At 40.5% G+C, this 18,093-nt stretch overlaps 1 protein-coding gene and 1 long non-coding RNA gene across 25 annotated transcripts in view; one reads left to right on the plus strand and one right to left on the minus strand.

The window, feature by feature from the left end:
• Window positions 1-18,093, plus strand: part of NRXN1 (neurexin 1) — a 1,220,951-nt gene that overhangs the window by 428,733 nt on the left and 774,125 nt on the right. For 16 of the 23 annotated variants that reach the window (XM_074949428.1, XM_074949414.1, XM_074949409.1 and 13 more), the window contains 3 exons: window positions 14,244-14,545; window positions 16,589-16,612; window positions 17,561-17,722. In XM_074949428.1, coding sequence (XP_074805529.1) covers window positions 14,244-14,545; window positions 16,589-16,612; window positions 17,561-17,722 — 488 coding nt within the window. The remainder of the gene's footprint in view (window positions 1-14,243; window positions 14,546-16,588; window positions 16,613-17,560; window positions 17,723-18,093) is intronic. The other 7 variants (XM_074949412.1, XM_074949426.1, XM_074949427.1 and 4 more) reach the window with 1 other exon arrangement.
• LOC141985383 (uncharacterized) overlaps window positions 6,241-18,093 on the minus strand; it is a 66,915-nt gene continuing 55,062 nt past the window's right edge. The window contains exons 3-4 of one of the 2 annotated variants that reach the window (XR_012638923.1): window positions 7,628-7,828; window positions 6,241-6,864 (exon numbers count right to left, since the gene is read on the minus strand). This is a non-coding gene — a long non-coding RNA (uncharacterized LOC141985383). Of the gene's footprint in view, window positions 6,865-7,370; window positions 7,829-18,093 lie in introns of those variants that run through there. The other variant, XR_012638922.1, reaches the window with a different exon arrangement.

Consider the following 18,093-nt stretch of genomic DNA (forward strand, 5'->3'; position numbering starts at 1 on the left):
GTGAGTTTATGTAAATGTTTCCTTTGTGTTTTACATTTTTGCATCTTGAGTTACTAGAATATCTCTGAATGAAGCTTCCTTTGTAGAGGGAGATGAAAGAGAGGCTGCTTATCATGTTGCTGTAAAATCAGTTTGTTTTTTGTCACCAGCTGGTGATTAGAGATGAAAGAAAAATGCTCAGTTTCTGGGTTGCTCTTGGAGAACTTCAAGAAATGAAGGACCCAATACTGTGTGGTGCTGAAGCCTTCCAAACCATTATTTTCAATAGGAGTTGAGGATTAGCACCTTGTATGAGGAGCTCAGCGCTCTGCCCTAAAGTCCTGAATCAAAGCCCATTGAAACCAGTGGAAAGACTGATTTCAGTGGGCTCAAGTCCAAGAGACTTGATTTTGCTTCCACTGAATTCAGTGATAAAAGTCCCATTGACTTTAATAGGAAGTGGATCAGGTTCTAAGTGAGAAGATAGGAAATGTACCCTTCTCCTCACTACAGGATGTTAATTAATAAAACATGTTTACCTTCTGAAACCTTTGTGGTATAAATGGATCAGGTATCTTTTTTGTTTGCATGCAGCTCTTATTATTCACAATATGTATCACTTTCTAAGGGAGAGATTATATACTAGGTTTATATATTAAGAGAGTATTCAGAATGAAAACATATTGAATTTAATTATTGATATTCACATTATGTTGGTTTTTTATGCAGGTAATTACACTTAATCGCTAAAATGCAACACTTTAGTTACTGCCATGCAATTTTAATGTTTTCTCAGTTTTGTAGGCAACAAGCCATAATTTAGAAAACAAATATGATATTACTAAGTTTGACTTAATGTCCTTTTTAATATTAGAGTATTCTGTGGGTCCCTGTAGCATCAGCATATGGATGTGCATATATGTGTCCTATAATAAGGGCTGTCAATCGATTAAAAAAATTTAACACAATTGTTTGAGTGATTGGCTGAAGTAGGACTGAGTGGACTTGTAGGCTCTAAAAGTTTTACATGGATTTGTTTTTGAATGCAGTTATTTTTTGTACATAATTCTACATTTGTAAGTTTAACTTTCATTATAAAGAGATTGCACTACATTACTTGTATTAGGTGAATTGAAATATATTATTTCTTTTTTTTTTACAGTGCAAATAGTTGTAATAAAAATAAATATAAAGTAAGCACTGTGAGCAGTATATTCTGTGTTGTAACTGAAAATATAGAAAACATCCAAAAATATTTAATATATTTCAATTGGTACTTTATTGTTTAATAGTGCAATTAATCACGACACATTTTTTTAATTGAGATAATTTTTTGAGTTAATCGCATGAGTTAACTGTGATTAATCGACAGCCCTACCTATAATACTGTAGTCTTTAATATTGTATGAGTTCTAAACAAATTTCTTGCCAGTCAAGAGTAAAACATGTTTCTTCTTGAGATTACTGAAGACTTATTTGAGTAAGAATTCACATTTTTCTTTCCTGCCATGGCCTTTCCTTTTTGTGATTCTGCCTGGCTTTGGCCACCATGTGTGGAATTCCTTAGAAAAAACTTGCTTGGTAGGCCAAATTCCAGGTGCTGCACATAGCCACCTGGTAGAAAACTTGCGGGAGCAGCACTGGAAGTACAGAACATAAGTTGCTGGCCATAATTTGCTATCTACCAAGACCTCAGAGACTCTTCTCTGAAGAATCACAAAACAGACTGTGTGTTTCTATGTACACCCCTTAAACTGCAAGTGGTCGACATGCAGTTTTGTCTTGCATCTGCATGGATTTGTGGGCTGCTTCTGCACTGTGTATGTGTGATTATGACACTAACCAGAATATGGTCCAATGACAACACTTTGATGCAGATGCACTGTAGGTTCACTGAACAGAAATTGTTAAGTAAAAGGACTCTGTGTTCATGGGCATGTTTGTTGTAGTCCCCCCCCCCCATGTAAGCATTTGTTTAATAAAAGCTAAGCGTAATATAGTTATAAACTCAGGACCCTGTTGTTGATTCCGCAAAGTCTGCTTTACACTATGGTGACCTCCAGAAGAAATACTCCACTTTGAAGCTTCCAACCCCTGTCTCTTAAATATTAAACACAAAATTCAGATTTGTGAGTTCACTACAACTGCAATAGCTGCTGTGAAAGAGGGGTTGCGAGAGTTGGAGGGGTTGCTGCTATGGCCGCAGTTGAAGATGGACTGGAGTAGCAATAAAAGTTTCATTTCACTCCAGGAAAGAGTCTGTGAGAATGCCAAAGCCACATGATATGACATTTGAGTTGCCACTTACCGTCCCACTCCTCTGTTTGCTAACCTTCCAATAATCTTTCAGCCAGCCCTTAATTGGTAAAACCCTGAATTAAAAATGAAACCAATGAAGCAGAACCTGTGGGCCTGATTAGGATTTCATACCAGTGTAAATCAGTATATAAGGGGACTGCTGTCCCCTTACTAAAACTCAGTGGGGGTGTTTTGGTTGGCTAGCTCCCAGTAACAAAAAGAAAGGGGAAGGGTCAGTGGGAAATCAGGACCCTGAAACTGACAGTCCCCAGGAACAATGGGAAGAGGCCAGTGCTCCAGGTCAGTCTGATTGACAGGGCGGGCAGGCTAATCAGGAAGTCAGGAGACCGGGGGGGGGGGGGGAGTCCCGTCCTCTGAGTGAGCTGGAATTGCCTGGGTCAGATAGAGTGGGGCCGAGCTAAGGAGAAAGCAGGGGCCCAAGCTGAACTGAGCAGCAGAGTTACAGAAGCAGCCCACAGAGCAGACTTGTGCTGGGAAGAGAGCTGTAGCAACCAGAGCCACAGGGGCCAGAGAAGCAGCCCAGGGAGCTGGAGGCAGAGCAGCACCAGTGCTGAGGCAGAGTGGAGCTGGAGCTGAGGCAGAGGGCTGGGGCTGGGGCAGTCTGGAGCCGGGTGCGGTGAGCAGCTGGGGAGAGCAAGAGGGGACCCTGGGCAGTGGGCCCAGTGCAGCTTTTGAAAGTATCTTGTCTCCTCATTTGTCATTTTGGTCAGGTGCCAGCGAGGTTATCCTAGCTTCTTAACCCTTTACAGGTGAAAGGGGTTTTCCTCTGCCCAGGAGAGATTTTAAACATGTTTACCCTTCCCTTTATATTTATGACAACAGGCATGTTATCTCTAGAGACACAAATCCAGTTTGGAACTGCAAACTAAGCATCTCTGATGGTATCTTCTAGACTGAGTCCCATTGGGTAGATAGAAAGATTAACCTAAATAATCTATACAGAAGCCCCTGGAACCCATAAGATTGGGTCCCTAATCCATGAACTATTGGAACTCATTTACAAAACTTTTCTTAAACATTACATGAATATATTGTCTCATACTATAGAATTAGCATTTATAATCCCTATTCCATGATGAGATATCTTTGAGCTATAATGTATCTTAATTAAAACTATCTTGAGATAGTTTTTTTCCTCAAAAAGCATTTTACCAAAACAATCCAATTTAAATAAAAAAATCCTCTTTAAATTAAAAAAATCAGATTTTTTTTGATTTTTTAAAAAAAATCATTGATCTTTATCCACCCTGATTTCACATCAAGGCAATTCATTAATGATCTGTTAACAAATATGGAATCCTATTCTGGTCCATGCTTTAAGAAAAGTGAAATAGCACAAGAAGCAGGATTAGTTAGATTTGCAAACAATTTCTGCTATCACATACTTCATTATTTTCCCGAAACGTATATATCAGAACATTCTTATTACATCAATGAAAGTCAACATCATAAATCAGCTACTGGGTAAGGTTCAGTCCTGCCTTATTTCGGTCATCTGCTGGCATAAAGAAGGTTACAGAGCCCCTTTCAGCAAAAAGCTTCATTGTCACACATATTATTTAGTTCTGCCTTCAAACTAAATCTACCCTAACTTGTTAGAACCTCTGTGGGGAGTGCAGCAGTGTAAACAGGCATGGCAGCTCTCACTGTTTCAGAGGGTGCTATTTGTTAGGCTAGTGGACAGAAGTGCATCCTGCTGTAGTTACTGACAAAAAAAGAAAGACTGAAGATTTAATCCATGAGAGGAACAGATAAGATTTGTTCTTTTTTACTTAAAGGTGTGAAGTTCTGCAACAGTAATGCTATTTAGCAGCTGTCACATCATTATTCTTGCAGCAACTGTTTCCAAAAATATGCAATTTATTTTGTAATTAAGCCTAACTGGTTTTAACACACATTTTTTGCTTCACACATGAACATAAAATATTCACTGTATTTACTTGTAACTTTGGAGCTATGAGTAGAGTTATATTCTAGGTTTATGGCCTTATAACTGGAACACCAAGCCCAGTGACCAGGAACATTTGGGTGCCCCAAGGAAGGATCTGGGAAAAGGACCTTACACCATTATATTGTGTCTTGCACTTCCGACACTCAGGAAAATTAGATGATGGATGTTAAGACATTGACACTGCTTCATCCTCCATATAATGCATCTTCATCACTGGCTCAAAATGTTTAAAAAAAAGCAGCCATCAAAAAACACCCAGCCCCACATTCGTTGATTTTGATTCAGAACACATACAAAGGATAACACGGTATGTACTTTGTTACACGGAGGGAGGAATCGTGATATTCCTGTAAAGCTGTATAAGTGCAGTTGAACAAAAATTATTAAGACTATCTATTGTTAGCGTCTGATCATTGATGTCATTACCCGGAAGTGCTACAGAATTCATTATAGAAAACTCAAGGAATGGGAACAAATTCAGAAACCCAAACTGAGTTCTGTTGAGTGCATAATCCATTGTGGTATTGATTGAGGAAGAAGCTGCAAAAGAATAAGAATTCAGAGAATTACGTTCAGTGATTTTACTGAAAGGTCTCCGATGGGACACATTAAATAGATGTTTGTCAGTCCTGGCTGCATTTATTTGACCTTTCCAATGACAATTCAAGCTGCTTTTTCCAATAATGAGGTGTAAAGTTGCTGATTTGGCTTTTTATTTTCTTCCTCAAGGAAAATGCCATTAAATTTAGATTTAGTCTTGTATATTTAAAGAAGGGAGTCAAGGTTCTTTCCCCACTCTGAACTCTAGGGTACAGATGTGGGGACCTGCATGAAAAACCCTCGAAACTTATTTTTACCAGCTTGGGTTAAACTTCCCCAAGGTACAAACTATTACTTTTTTCCCATGGACTTTATTGCTGCCACCACCAAGCATCTAACAAATATATAATAGGGAAAGAGCCCGCTTGAAAACATCTTTCCCCCAAAAATCCTCCCAAACCCTACACCCCCTTTCCTGGGGAAGGCTTGATAAAAATCCTCACCAATTTGCATAAGTGAACACAGACCCAAACCCTTGGATCTTAAGAACAATGAAAAAGCAATCAGGTTCTTAAAAGAAGAATTTTAATAGAAGAAAAAGTAAAAGAATCACCTCTGTAAAATCAGGATGGTAAATACCTTACAGGGTAATTAGATTCAAAACATAGAGAATCCCTCTAGGCAAAACCTTAAGTTACAAAAAGACACAAAAACAGGAACCTACATTCCATTCAGCACAGCTTATTTTATCAGCCACTTAAACAAAACAGAATCTAACACATATCTAGCTAGATTACTTACTAAATTCTAAGACTCCATTCCTTTTCTGTTCCTGGAAAAAAAGAACACACAGACTTTGTTTCTTCCTCCTCCAGCTTTGAAAGTATCTTCTCTCCTCATTGGTCATTTTGGTCAAGTGCCAGAGAGGTTATCCTAGTTTCTTAACCCTTTACAGGTGAAAGGGTTTTTCCTCTGGCCAGGAGGGATTTTAAAGGTGTTTAGCCTTCCCTTTATATTTATGACACGCCCCCCAAATCACAGATAGGGTGAAACACTGGCTGGGATTTCTTCCTGAAGCTCTATGAGAAAACAGAGTTAATAAGACACATGCACCTCTAAATATACTACCAAGTACATAAAGACTAATAATATTTCCCACATCTCAAGGACGATTTTAACCAGTTGATTCTGGGAAACTTTCACGGGAGAGTGCATCAGCCACTTTCTTAGAAGCTCCTGAGATGAGTTGGATGTCGAAATCAAAATCTTGGAGAGCTAAACTCCACCAAATATTTTTTTTGTTATTTCCCGTGGCGGTATGAAGCCACCATAGTGCAGCATGGTCGGTTTGCAGGTGGAAACGCCATCCCCAAACATATGGGTGTAGCTTTTCCAGAGCGTAGACAATGGTGTAACATTCTTTTTCACTGACTGACCAGTTGCTTTCCCTCTCAGACAGCTTCTTGCTGAGAAACACTACAGGGTGGAATTCTTGATCCGGTCCTTCCTGCATTAAAACTGCTCCCACACGACGCTCGGACGCATGTGTGGTTACTAGGAATGGTTTGTCAAAGTCTGGGGCCCTTAGCACAGGGTCAGACATGAGTGTCACTTTAAGCTGGTTAAAGGCCTTCTCACACTCTTCGGTCCACTGAATGGCATTTGGCTGTTTCTTTTTGGTTAGGTCTGTCAGTGGGGCGGCGATTTGGCTGTATTGCGGTACAAATTGTCTGTAATAACCGGCCAAGCCTAAGAAGGATTGGACCTGTTTCTTTGACTTTGGGACAGGCCACTTTTGGATAGCATCCACTTTGACCTGTAGGGGGTTGACAGTTCCTTGACCCACCTGGTGTCCAAGGTAGGTCACTCTGTTTAGGCCTATTTGACACTTCTTAGCCTTAACAGTTAGTCCTGCCTCCCTTATGCGCTCAAAGACTTTTTGTAGATGTTCCAGGTGTTCTGCCCAGGAATCCAAAAATATGGCCACATTGTCAAGGTAGGCGACGGCATATTCTCCCAATCCTGCTAAGAGACCATCTACAAGTCTTTGGAAGGTGGCGGGTGCATTCTGCAGCCTGAAAAGGGAGTACATTAAATTCATACAGCCCAACCTGTGTGGTGAAGGCTGACTTTTCCTTGGCTGAAGGGTTCATGCAGGGTTCATGCACTAGGAAACATTCAGGGCACACCCTGAGTGTTGTGTAGGAGCAGTGCACACACTGCTCCTTCCAAGGACATGAACCATGGGAAGCCGCCCAGAGGACATGAACCGCGGGAAGCCTCCCCGGACTGGGCTCAAGGCCCGAGAGCAAGGAATGTAGTAGATAGAAGCTGGTAAATAAGAATATTAATCAAAGTCATATTATTCCTTTTGCTGTTTCCTTTTGCTGTTGGAATATGTAATGCGCATGAGTGGAGGAAGAATAAAAGAGAGGGTGGAAAGCCGACACGGCAGACCAGCCTGCTTGCTTGCTTAAAGCTTTGTCTGTCTTACATTTGAACCACAACACCTTGGCGGATTCATCTAGTGGTACCTGCCAGTACTCCTTGGTTAAGTCCAAGGTAGAGATGAACTGGGCCTGTCCAAGTTTCTCTAATAGTTCATCTGTGCGTGGCATTGGATAGTTGTCTGGGCGAGTTACAGCATTTAGCTTACGGTAGTCCACGCAAAAAGTATCTCCCCATCTGGTTTGGGAACTAGAACCACTGGAGATGCCCATGCACTGCCAGGTGGGCAGATTACCCCCATCTGTAGCATATCGTGGATCTCCCGTTCTATAGCAGTTTTAGCTTGAGGAGACACCCGGTAAGGTTGGACTTTAATTGGGTGAGCATTACCTGTGTCAATGGAGTGGTATGCCCGTTCAGTCAGTCCTGGGGTGGCTGAGAACGTCGGCGCATAGCTAGTGCACAGCTCCTGGATCTGCTGTCACTGCATATGCCCAAGGGTCATGGAGAGGTTCACCTTTTCCACGCCACCAGCACTTTTCCCTTCGTAGTAGACACCTTCAGGCCACTCAGCGTTGTCTCCTCCCTGGGCTGTAAATTGACAAACCTTTAATTCTCTGGAATAAAAGGGCTTTAGAGAATTAATATGGTACCTCTTAGGCTTTCAGTTGGAGGTGGGGAATGCTATGAGATAATTAACAGCTCCCAGGTGCTCCTGGACCATGAATGGCCCTTCCCACGACACTTCCATTTCATGGGCCTGGAGCGCCTTTAAGACCATGACCTGTTTCCCTACTTTTAAGGAACGCTGTCTGGCATGTTTATCATACCAGGCTTTTTGCTCTTTTTGAGCATCCTGTAGGTTTTCTTTAGCAAGGGCTAAAGAGGTTTGGAGGGTGTTTTGTAGGTTGGTTACAAAGTCCAGAATGTTAGTTCCTGGAGAAAGTGTAAACCCCTCCCATTGCTGCTTCACCAACTGTAATGTCCTCTCTTCTTATCACCTGTGTCTGACACACTAGGCTAGGTGTGGGCAGACTTAGTTTGTGCTCTTCTTACTTACTGCACTTTGGGTATGCCACAGATTAGAGGTATTAGTTAAAGAGGTACAAAAGGACAAATTTTCCCTTCCGTTTCTCCTATGAAGCCCCTCCACATTGAAGCTCTAGGAGTATCTGAAGGCAAAATATGTTCTCCACTGGGTGACATGAGTTCAACTTCCATTGAAGTAATTTCACTTGTTCAGCGAGTAAGGGTTGCAGTTGTATAACTGAAGAAAAATTGAGCTCAAAGGTGAGGTTGAAAGAGAGGCTGTGCTAGATGTTAGACCTGTAAAGTTCATTGCAGCCAAAATGTGTTCAGATGTTAGTAGCTGTTTGGACTTAAATATGTTTTGTCCTGGGTGAAATCCACCTTGATGAATGTTTTGATACAAGTAAATAAAAAAGCAAATAAATTAAAGGAAAAGGTGAATGATGTAGAAACTGTAAAGTAATAAATGGAAACTTCTGATAATTATGTAAAATATTTATTAAAAAATTTGTTCATCTTATATCCACATCTTGCATGGGATCAATTTATTTGCCAGTCTGAGCACTATACGCACAACTTTATGGAACATGCAAACAGAAGTATACATAAGAGACAGGTAGTCTTTGTAAAATCTGCCCTGACTGTATCTGGTCCCATACACCTTACCCAGGAGATTCTCTGGACTCTGAAGAGAAAGAATAATGTTGCTGTCCCCAGTTCTCTCAGGCTGATGTTCTCGGCACAAAGTCTGCATCCATAGGGATGATGGCAGGTCCAGTTGTGATAGGGTCCTCCTTTTCAGGTGATCATTCCCATTCGTATTGACTGTTAGCCCTTGTCCATGAAGGTGATTTGGGCTTCCTGTATGGATGTATTAACTCTCTGGGCTTTATAGCCCTGCACATATTTTTTCTTACCAAAACCACCTATTTCATGATGCATTTCTCAGTGAATGCCTGGCATAGGAAGCAACCAGTGTGACAAACACAATCAAATGGTATCTGTCTGAAATGGAGGAAATATTATGCCCAGTTTGGAAGTTCATACTATGTAGATCTGACTCCATATTTGAGAAAGGCTTTCCATGAAGGCAAAATTAGCCTTGGAGAGGATTCTGCTGTGTACACAATAACCAGAAATATGCATGAGCTTCAGATGGATCCTCATGCCCTTACTCATGTCCTTGTAGGACTTGTCCATCAACACATGGGATTTGGTTTGCCTCCTTATTTCTGCAGACAATGACCAATATGTAACAAAATTTTGCTTCTTCCTTGATCTATACAGTGAGACAGTGAGTCTGTATCACCCACACTGGGACAGGAAATGAGCCAAACCTACCTATCTTTTATAAAAAGAAAAGGAGTACTTGTGGCACCTTAGAGACTAACAAATTTATTTGAGCTTAAGCTTTCGTGAGCTACAGCTCACTTCATCGATGAAGTGAGGTGTAAGGAACACATCCGATGAAGTGAGCTGTAGCTCACGAAAGCTTATGCTCAAATAAATTTGTTAGTCTCTAAGGTGCCACAAGTACTCCTTTTCTTTTTCCGAATACAGACTAACACGGCTGCTACTCTGAAACCTATTTTTTATAGTTGCTATTACTGTAGTATCTGAGCACCTCACAATCTGGAATGTAGTTATCCTCTTGACACCAATGTTCGGTAGGCAAGTAGTAGTATCCCTGCTTTACAGGTGGAGAACTGATGCACAAAGAGATTAAGGGCTAGATTTACAAAGGGACTTAGATAACCTAACTGCCACTTCAGTGATTAAATCCCAGAATAAGGCCCCATTGGGATTCACACAGGCCACCTCAGCAGCTTCTGAAGCATAGGCACATAAACTCACTTTCTTCCTAAATTTTTGCAGTGTAAATTCCCACACTTCTACCTGTATGCGTGTACAGTGCAGACCCACACCGGGCAGCATGATGCTTAAGCACCAGAGAGATGTACAAATGGGGGAAAGATTGGCATTCCTCTGCCTAACTCATCTGTGGGCTCCATGCCCACCTACTGGATCAGGCCCAATAGGTGAAATACATAAAATGCCCCTCCCACCAAGGAAGGCGAGCTGGATGAGGATCTCCCTCATAATTTTTATCCCAGTGATTACGGTACTCAGCAGAGATGTGGGATACCATTAGATCAATTCCCCCCTCCACCTGAGAGGAAAAAGGGATTTGAGCAGAGATCTGCCACCTCTCAACTGGACAGAAGGAGAGATCAGATCAGTGATCAGAAGAGAATGGGTTAACAACACTTTCCTGAGCTGATGCCATTCGCAAAGGGGGGTGACTTCCATTTTCAATAGAGTGGGCTGCAGATTGTTGGGATAGAGAGGACTAAGGAAGTTGCCCCACGGAATTCTGGGATACTTCCGGCTGACTTCCAGGACCAGAGTCAAGCACGGCTGCGTCTATGCTGCAAAGCAATAGGACTCGGACCCTAGTCCCTGTTTTAACTTGAACTTGGACCCACCAACCCTGTAGGGACTTGGGACCATTGGACTGAGCCCTGGATTAGCATAATTGGAGGATAGATGCAAGGGAGGGTTAGGCTTGAGCCCAGACTCAAGCACAGGCTTGCATTGTAGTATAGACATACTCTCCCACAGTATTCTTGTCAGTAAGTTAAAGAAGTATGGGCTGGATGAATGCACTATAAGGTGGGTAGAAAGTTGGCTAGATTGTCGGGCTCAACGGGTAGTGATCAATTGCTCCATGTCTAGATGGCAGCCGGTATCAAGTGGAGTGCCCCAAAGGTCGGTCCTGGGGCGAGTTTTGTTCAATATCTTCATAAATGATCTGGAGGATGGTGTGGATAGCACTCTCAGCAAATTTGCGGATGATACTAAACTAGGAGGAGTGGTAGATATGGTGGCAGGTAGGGATAGGATACAGAGGGACCTAGACAAATTGGAGGATTGGGCCAAAAGAAATCTGATGAGGTTCAACAAGGATAAGTGCAGAGTCCTGCACTTAGGACGGAAGAATCCCATGCACCGCTACAGACTAGGGACCGAATGGCTAGGCAGCAGTTCTGCGGAAAAGGACCTAGGGGTTACAGTGGACGAGAAGCTGGATATGAGTCAACAGTATGCCCTTGTTGCCAAGAAGGCCAATGGCATTTTGGGATGTATAAGTAGGGGCATAGCCAGCAGATCGAGGGACATGATCGTTCCCCTTTATTCGACATTGGTGAGGCCTCATCTGGAGTACTGTGTCCAGTTTTGGGCCCCACACTACAAGAAGGATGTGGAAAAATTGGAGAGTCCAGCGAAGGGCAACAAAAATGATTAGGGGTCTGGAACACATGACTTATGAGGAGAGGCTGAGGGAACTGGGATTGTTTAGTCTGCAGAAGAGAAGAATGAGGGGGGATTTGATAGCTGCTTTCAACTACCTGAGAGGTGGTTCCAAAGAGGAAGGTTCTAGACTATTCTCAGTGGTAGAAGAGGACAGGACAAGGAGTAATGGTCTCAAGTGGGGGAGTGGGGGAGGTTTAGATTGGATATTAGGAAAAACTTTTTCACTAGGAGGGTGGTGAAACACTGGAATGCGTTACCTAGGGAGGTGGTAGAATCTCCTTCCTTAGAAGTTTTTAAGGTCAGGCTTTACAAAGCCTTGGCTGGGATGATTTAATTGGGGATTGGTCCTGCTTTGAGCAGGGGGTTGGACTAGATGACCTCCTGAGGTCCCTTCCAACCGTGATATTCTATGATTCTATGATTCTAAGAAGGGCAGGACTTAGGCCTTCTCCTCTATGTCTCCCATTGGCTACCATAGGCAGGAGCTTCCGAGTGTGCTGGCTTTTGTGAATTCCATTTGGAGGTGCCTACCTCTCCCCCATTCATTGTATAGAGAGCCAAGATGTCTAACCCAGGTTTTATCAATCCCAGCAATTTTTTAGGTGCCTAAATGTTAGGCCTAGTTTGGTTTGTGAGTCTAGCCCTAAGTGATTTGCCCAAGGCCCCAGAGAAAGTTGATCATGCAGCAGGAAATTGAACCTCGATCCCTCAAGTTCTAACACCCTAACCACTGCACCATCCTGAGCTCCAAATGAACTACTGAATGACCTAGTCAAAGCTGGTCTTTTGTAAAAGAATGTGTGGGACGTGCCAGCTGTATTTATCTATGGGAGGAAGGACAGTATTATGGGGTAGGCACAGAACAGGGAGTCCTGAGACTCAGCTTCAATTTCTGGCTCTACCACAGACTTCCTGTATGTACTTGGGCAGCTCACTTAGAACCTAATTTTCAGAAAAAATGAAACCCCAATCTTAGGACTCTACAGTTAGGCAATGCAAACACAAGTTTGGCCTTTAATCACTCTGTGTTACAGGTTTTATCTACAAAAGCGGGTGATACCTGCCCCACAGATGTCTTGTGAAGCTAAGTTAATTAACTTTAATAAAGTTATTTGAGAACTCTGGATAGAAGGTTCTATATAGGTGCAAATATTGTTTTGTTTTGAAGCTGATAGGCCATCAAAGTGAATAGCTAATGTGCAGCCTCTGTGAGACTTCTCTTGAGAGCCACTCCTCTCCCCCAAATAATAGTAAATGTTTATGTGTTTATGTAATGGCAAAGTGGAAGAATGGTGGGGAGAGTTTTAAATTGCATTGTATTACCTCCTGTGATGCAATTGGCCTTTCCTGGTGTTGTAAGAGGTAGCCAAACCATCTGTTACTATAGCACCAGAACAGTGAAAGCATTTCCTTTGATTACTGCAGACTTCTCCCTTTAGAAAGTATGGTGTCCAATCCCAGGTAGGTTTTTTTTAAAGTGAGATTTTTCTCTTGAGAAGGAAATTATTCTTTTCTCCTCCGTATCATACACCTAGCCTGTTGAGATATATTAGGGTCTTCTCTGAAGGAATTTTGGAGTACAAATGACAATTTGTCATTGAAGTAAAAGGGACTGGCTTGATATGGCAAACAATGTTAAACCTTCTGAACCTGTTTTTCCACTGCATTGCAACTGGTGCAAAGTGGATTTAAAACGTTACCATATTAGACTTCTGCTCTCATTTAGACAATGAGTTGTTTTACACCTGCTTTGAACTAACTTTGAACAGGTGTAAATGACTTTACAAGGGGAAAAGGAGTAGAGAATCATAGCATGAAATTCTGTCTCTAATTAAATCCATGTCACAAGTCCCATTGATTTTAACAAGGCCAAGATCCCACCATAGTTTCTAGTAGAGTGAATGAATAGTACCTTAGAAGTGCATGATATTTTTTTCTCTAAGATATTGTCTGCACTGCGGAAATTCATTCTAGAAAACGTGTTCCCTAACATATCTTCACTAGCATGATGTTAAACACAATTTTGCCTTTAGTGTGAACAAGGACAGTCATGTTTAAAAGCTTGGTACCTGGTCGTGGGGAAGATCTTAACATTTAACCAAGCAAATGTGTTTCTGAACATAGCTTGTCTCTTTGTATGCTAGGTGCTTGGTTGTGTTCAAAATTAGTCAAATGGCATTAACATAATCTAACCTGATACTGTTTCCCCAGTATAGACATGGCCACTGTAAGTTCCTTCAGTAATACTTAGGGCTTGTCTGCAAAGAGACATTCAGAAAAGTTAAGGTGAATCCTCTTGGGAGGATTAAGTCAGAGTGAACTAAGGCCACTTCCCTCCTGAATGAAAGCATACGCAAGAGGGTTTAATGTACTTTAATTTATGTGAATTGACTTCACAACTTTTGTTGATTCACTTTAGCTTTCTGGGGTGTCCCTGTATAGAGAAGACCTTAGAAAAGTAATTTAATTTGAATGAAATGCTTGATTGGTCTGTTTTTGTTGGCTTCTTAATGGATTTTAAGCATTGTAAACACACAGTACTCTGTGTGATATAATATTTATTGTTGATGACACTAAAGTTAATTACAAAAAAGGCTGCTTTTCATGAATTTTATTTTTTTAATTCCAGGGATTTTAAATCTTTTTTCCTTTTATTTGTCAGGAAAAGAAGAATATATTGCAACATTCAAGGGATCGGAATATTTCTGCTATGATTTGTCCCAGAATCCCATACAGAGCAGCAGTGATGAAATAACTCTGTCATTTAAAACTCTTCAGAGGAATGGACTAATGCTTCATACAGGAAAATCAGCTGATTATGTCAATCTTGCACTGAAAAATGGAGCTGTCTCGTTGGTCATTAATTTGGGCTCAGGGGCCTTTGAAGCACTGGTGGAACCTGTGAATGGGAAATTTAATGACAATGCCTGGCATGATGTGAAAGTAACCAGGAATCTGCGTCAGGTAACAGTACAATGGATACAAGAATAACTGACTGTTTCTGCTACAGCTAAATGTGTGATGCTTTGAAATCTGAATAGCGTGACATTGGATGTTTAGTTGGCATTTAAAAATACCTTTTTATTTACACACACAGGGATATTCCTGCCACACTTGAGCAGGGGCATATCTAGAAAGTAGTGGGGGCAAGAGGCTGTTTAAATGAGACAGTATTACAGTCAGATATTTCAAAAGACTTCAGGTATCATGCACATATTTTTCTTGTACAATTTTCTGCCCTTACAGTTTTTTATTAGTCACTATTACATGCTGATAATTGTCCACAGGGCATATATTTCTATAGCTGAATCACAGCTCTTTAGTTTAAAGAAATTTTAATCTATTTCCCCCCCCTCAAAAAAGTGGGCAGTAGATTCATTCTCAAAATAACCCTCATACATTTTTGGTGGCATTTTCTGTCTCATAGCCACGTCTAACTGAAGAAAAACAGCAACAACAACAACAAAACCTTGTAGGCTACAATTCATTAGTAAAATGCATGTCTATATTGGGGTCATTTTGTATTTTGGTAGTTAATCCTTGGGGGATAGAATGAAATTCCAAGTATGTGTATACACTATATAAACTTATTTATTACATATATTAATGCCACATATGTGCATACTATATATATATATACAGTGTATGCACACATGTGGCATTAAAATGTTATGTATAGTAATGTTTTGGGGTTTGGGATGGGTATTCAATGATACTTTATTGGTACTAAAATGTGTAATTCTGTTAAATGCTATATATATTTTTTACTGCCCTACATGCTTATCTTAAATCAATATCCTTAACATATCTGTTGTTTCTCTAAACAGTTGCAGCTTGATGGGAATATCTTTGGTTTCCCTTAACCAAAACAGCCCTTTCTTGTGGCGCTGTTAACTAATCCATCTAACCTCTTTTTTTCCCTTTTCTAAAATTGTTTAGCTATTACTTTTCTGGTTTTGTTAATAGCAAGCTAGACAGGTCACAGTTAATTTGGAATTATAGTGCAAGAGAGTGAAATAACCAAATGGAATTTTAAAAAGTAACCCTTAAGATTTTACAATTATGTATAATTTTGGGTTACACATGCATCAACACATTAAAGTGTTTAACTTTCTAAAACAGCATAGCTACAAGAATTGTATTTGCATACTATATAATCTATATTTAGTTTTAAATTATTGCTAACTACAACAAATGTGGAGAGTTCTTTGAAAGAGGCTGCAAGGGACCCACTTTCTAGATTTGCCTTTGCTCATGTCATCAGACAAACCTGTAAATTGGAAGATTAAAGTGGGGGAAAGGGGAGAGGCTTCCTTTCACTTGCCAAACAGAGACGTAAAATAGGTGCATGTTCAGAGAGGTAGTTGCAGAAATCCATTCTACTCATTCTATGTGTCAGGTTCTTTGCTTTGTTTCATTGCAGTAAACTGTGACCCTAAAGTCCATCAATATGACCGAAAGACGTTTTGGAGTTGAGAGGGAGTCCTTGGGTGCTGTTGAAACAACCAAATAAAAAAATAATAAAAATATTTAAAAATTGAGCAGTAGGGGATATACACTAATTTCTACTAATTTGCTGGGGAAACAGTTTGGGATTCAGGGCAAGCAGTGGTCAGCTGATGAGCTTTAGGCATTTTGATCCCTTTAGCCATTTTGAGTGTCTGTCAGCTGCATTCAATGGAAGGAAGATGAAGGGAACATTACCGTATGTCTGTTTAGATGAGAGCTGAAAAGTTCTGAAATATATTTGCAGGAAATACAACTGCTCTTACCTCTCTGGAGGCATATTTGTTAGTCTGCTTTTTTTCTTGTAAAATTTTTTTGCCCTTTTTCTATGTTACTAACATGCTTAATAACTAACATGTCATTCATGGAATGTTTCATTCTACTAACCGTTACCTGAACCAAATAATGTACTAACATGGTAGTGACCATCATATTTTTTAAGTAACAATCGTTATTCTGTTCACAGTTTTTAATTTCCTTTCTCCCCCCTTCTCCACAAAGCACTCAGGCATTGGACACGCTATGGTAAACAAACTACATTGTTCGGTAGATATCATTCTAATTGTTTCTTATTTTGGGTTTGCCGTGTGTTTTCTTTCTTTCTTTTAACTGTAGACATCATTAACAAAAAAGGAACTGCGGTTGGTACTCTTCTGCTTACTTTTAACTCCTTCTTTTCATCTGTTGTTGACCTCCTTATTTTTACCTGTTCCTGTCAAATTGTTTTTTAATTCACATGTAGGGGCATCTTTAACATTACGAACGTTTGCATCAAGCTGTGGTTAACTAACAAAGGATAAGGCTAAATTGTGGCTGGCCTGAGTGATTGCTGGCTCAGCCAGTTTCTAACCATTCATAATGCATGGCATGGAGACTTGGACTGGGAATGATGGAAATGCCACATTCATACATCTTTACTTCATCACAAGCAGTTTGGTTCTTTTTGTTCCTTATTTTCTTTCCTTTCTTTTTTTCTGATACTCTTTCCTGCATGTGCACATCAGAGTGTGCTGCTTACACAGATTGTTTTGCTGTTTTTCTTTTCTTTGGCATGGAATTAAGCTCTTGCATGGTTAATAACTGCTGTTATATAGTGCAAATAGTGATGGTGCTGAAAAAAGCTTGTGCCTTTTATGTTAACAAGGTGCACGTTTTTATTAGTCAATGACAGACTACTAAACTTACTAATATGTACACCAGCTAAACTAACTTAGGAAGCATTCTACTAACACCATTTTTGTGTCTGCTAAATAACTTTTGAGTTGCAATAGGGTATATGCTGACACTAGTTCAACAATCAGAAAACTCTTTAACTAGTTAGAGCTCCTAGGGGTAGTTGACTAGAATCCAAGACTAAACCTCAAACAGACATGAAAATGGGTTCCGCCTTATGTCTCAAAACCAGGCATATCCCAGGACTGCAGTATGTAGGTCTGAGTATAGCGTGTCCTTTCCCTGTGCTTTGTTATCTAGGTGACAATATCAGTGGATGGAATTCTGACTACTACGGGCTACACGCAAGAAGACTACACCATGCTGGGTTCTGATGACTTTTTCTATGTTGGTGGCAGTCCTAGCACAGCAGACCTACCCGGGTCACCAGTCAGTAACAACTTTATGGGCTGTCTCAAAGAGGTAAATATCATCAGCCATAAATCCATCACAAATGTCACATCAAGATTTCTAGAGATGGGCAAAAATGAGAACCCCTGATCCAATCTCTTTGTATTTTGGCTGGGATTCCAATATTTGAACCTGTCCCTTCAATCATAATCAAAGATAAAAGTGACCTATTTTCATTTCTTGTGAAACCTTGTGAATACAGCTGACCTTGTGAACAGTTCAATTCCTTCCATTGTATCTGGTTCCAAACCCTCATCTCAGCCTAATTTGGATCCAAACAATACTTTCTCTGTCTATCTCTAAAAATTTTATGATCTAGTTACTGTATTATTTAAAGCCTTGTGTTTTGAACATATCTTTGCATTAGTTTCTTTTAACATTAA

The sequence above is a fragment of the Natator depressus genome, chromosome 3 (genome assembly GCF_965152275.1).
Source record: "Natator depressus isolate rNatDep1 chromosome 3, rNatDep2.hap1, whole genome shotgun sequence".
NCBI classification, from domain to species: Eukaryota; Metazoa; Chordata; order Testudines; family Cheloniidae; genus Natator; species Natator depressus.